We start from the raw sequence: 1,837 nt of genomic DNA, 5'->3' as shown, positions 1-1,837 counted from the left end.
CATGGAAGGATTTATAGCATTTTAGAATTAGAGAGCTTGGAGATCATGCAATCTATTGCTTTCATTTTAATTGGGGAGAAGAGAGAAATCAGAAAGGAGGAAAAGTTTACTTGACATTACATTACTTATGAGTAGCAGACAATAAATAATCTTACTTTCTTGGTGCCAAGTATTCCACTATTTCTACTCTGTAATGCTGCCTCTATCAAAACACAGAAGACAATGAGCTGAAACTAACATCCAGTGGTAAGAACATAGAGCAGCATTAAATGTTTGAGATCCTGTCCGGTGGTGAAGATCTCTCCGTGCCAACATGCCTCTCGTGAAAGACCTTGTGCACCCCTCTCCCGAGGAGGAGAAGCAGAAGCACAAGAAGAAACTCCTGGTGCAGAATCCAAACTCTTATTTCATGGACATGAAGTGCCCTGGATGCTATAAAATCACCACTGTCTTCAGCCACGCACAAACAGTGGTTCTCTGTGTCAGATGCTCCACTGTACTCTGTCAGCCTACTGGAGGCAAGGCGAGGCTTAGAGAAGGATGTTCATTCAGATGGAAGTAATGACTGAATCAAGATGAATGAGGAACTGTAAAGAATAAAACAAATTTGATACAAAAAAAATGTTTGAGATCCATTTGTATGATGTTGTAATTACATATGGCAGCACCATGCTTCAGTCATCCTAGAATCTTCACTTCCAGATCTTCAGGATGTTCTGATGTAGTGTTTGTAAACTGGGGCTCTTACATGGAAACTATTCCCACCATGGAGAACTGAATTGGAGGAAAGGCTAGTGTTTAATTTTGCATGGAAAATCTTTCTATTCCTCTTTTGCTTTATCATTGATAGTTGTCTAGTGCTGTAATTAGGGCCATGGTATAAAAAGTATGTTCTTGACTCTTAAACCCATAATAGGCCACCTATACCACCCCTTTGTTTTATAGGTAAGGAAATCAAGACCAAGAGAGGATAAATGACTTTTCAAGGGTCACCCTTCTAAAAAGTATATGCTGCAGGATTTTTAGATTCATCTAGTAATTGTTGCTTCCAGATTCAGCATTCTATCAATTAAATTGTGCTAAATAAAAGCTTACATGCATTATCTTATTCATTTCAAAAATTTTGAATGCCTACTTTTGAGACATGATTTGGGGAAACTAATTTTTAGAATTCCTTCCTTCATAAAATCTATCATGGAGTAGTAGAAATGTCTTAAAAAGAATGGAAATTCCTAGGGAAATCTCAACTTCCCCAGCATAGTCCATGAAGACTTTTATTTTTTCCCTTTACCCTCTGGATTGTTCAATTAATCTGGAACAATGCTAAAAAAATACAAGGAATAGATTCTGTGGAGAGATTCAGAGAACTCCAGGAAAAGGCTTGTCCTAGAAAGATTAAGGTTCGGTTTTTGTTTCTAAGATTTCATTTGTTTGTTTTAGGACACATATTAGAGATATTCAGCTCCTTGAGATCCCTACCAGATATTAGTATTCAATAAATATGGCTACAGAACAAGCATTAATATTTGCAAGACTATCTCTCCATGGGGCTTGCTTCCCAGGATAGTAACTGAGGCCATTGGACTGGAAGTACTGCTAATCTCAAATGCCCTTGGATTCAGAGTCCTGGACTATCTCCCTTGGGGTATGCAGTGAGATGGCAGTAGAGGTGATGGTGGTAGTTTGACTTGCTTACCACATTGTACTTCCTATCTCATCTTCAAGTTGCCCTGGCACTTCAGTTGGATTGACTTGTATCCTCTGCTAGTGGAAGTTGGTTGGCACTTGATGAGGATGACTGTCTTGTATGAAATGAAAAAGAAGCAGAATGTAGTAA

At 38.5% G+C, this 1,837-nt stretch overlaps 1 protein-coding gene across 1 annotated transcript; it reads left to right on the top strand.

Moving 5' to 3' along the window:
* Positions 1 to 307: 307 nt before the first annotated feature.
* LOC138150867 (small ribosomal subunit protein eS27-like) lies at positions 308 to 562 on the top strand. Its single transcript, XM_069074323.1, has one exon. The coding sequence runs from the start codon at positions 314 to 316 to the stop codon at positions 560 to 562; it is 249 nt and encodes an 82-aa protein (XP_068930424.1). The 5' UTR covers positions 308 to 313.
* The last annotated feature ends 1,275 nt before the right edge of the window (positions 563 to 1,837 follow it).

This window comes from Petaurus breviceps, unplaced genomic scaffold, assembly GCF_028583685.1.
Source record: "Petaurus breviceps papuanus isolate PSGF00001 unplaced genomic scaffold, PetGlider_PUasm1.0 90895, whole genome shotgun sequence".
NCBI classification, from domain to species: domain Eukaryota; kingdom Metazoa; phylum Chordata; class Mammalia; order Diprotodontia; family Petauridae; genus Petaurus; species Petaurus breviceps.
Note: the sequence above shows the minus strand (reverse complement) of the source record. Positions and strands in the feature narration are given on the sequence as shown.

Coding starts and splice junctions, on each gene's coding strand:
- LOC138150867 (XM_069074323.1), top strand. CDS start 314: ATGCCTCTCGTGAAAGACCTTGTGCACCCCTCTCCCGAGGAGGAGAAG.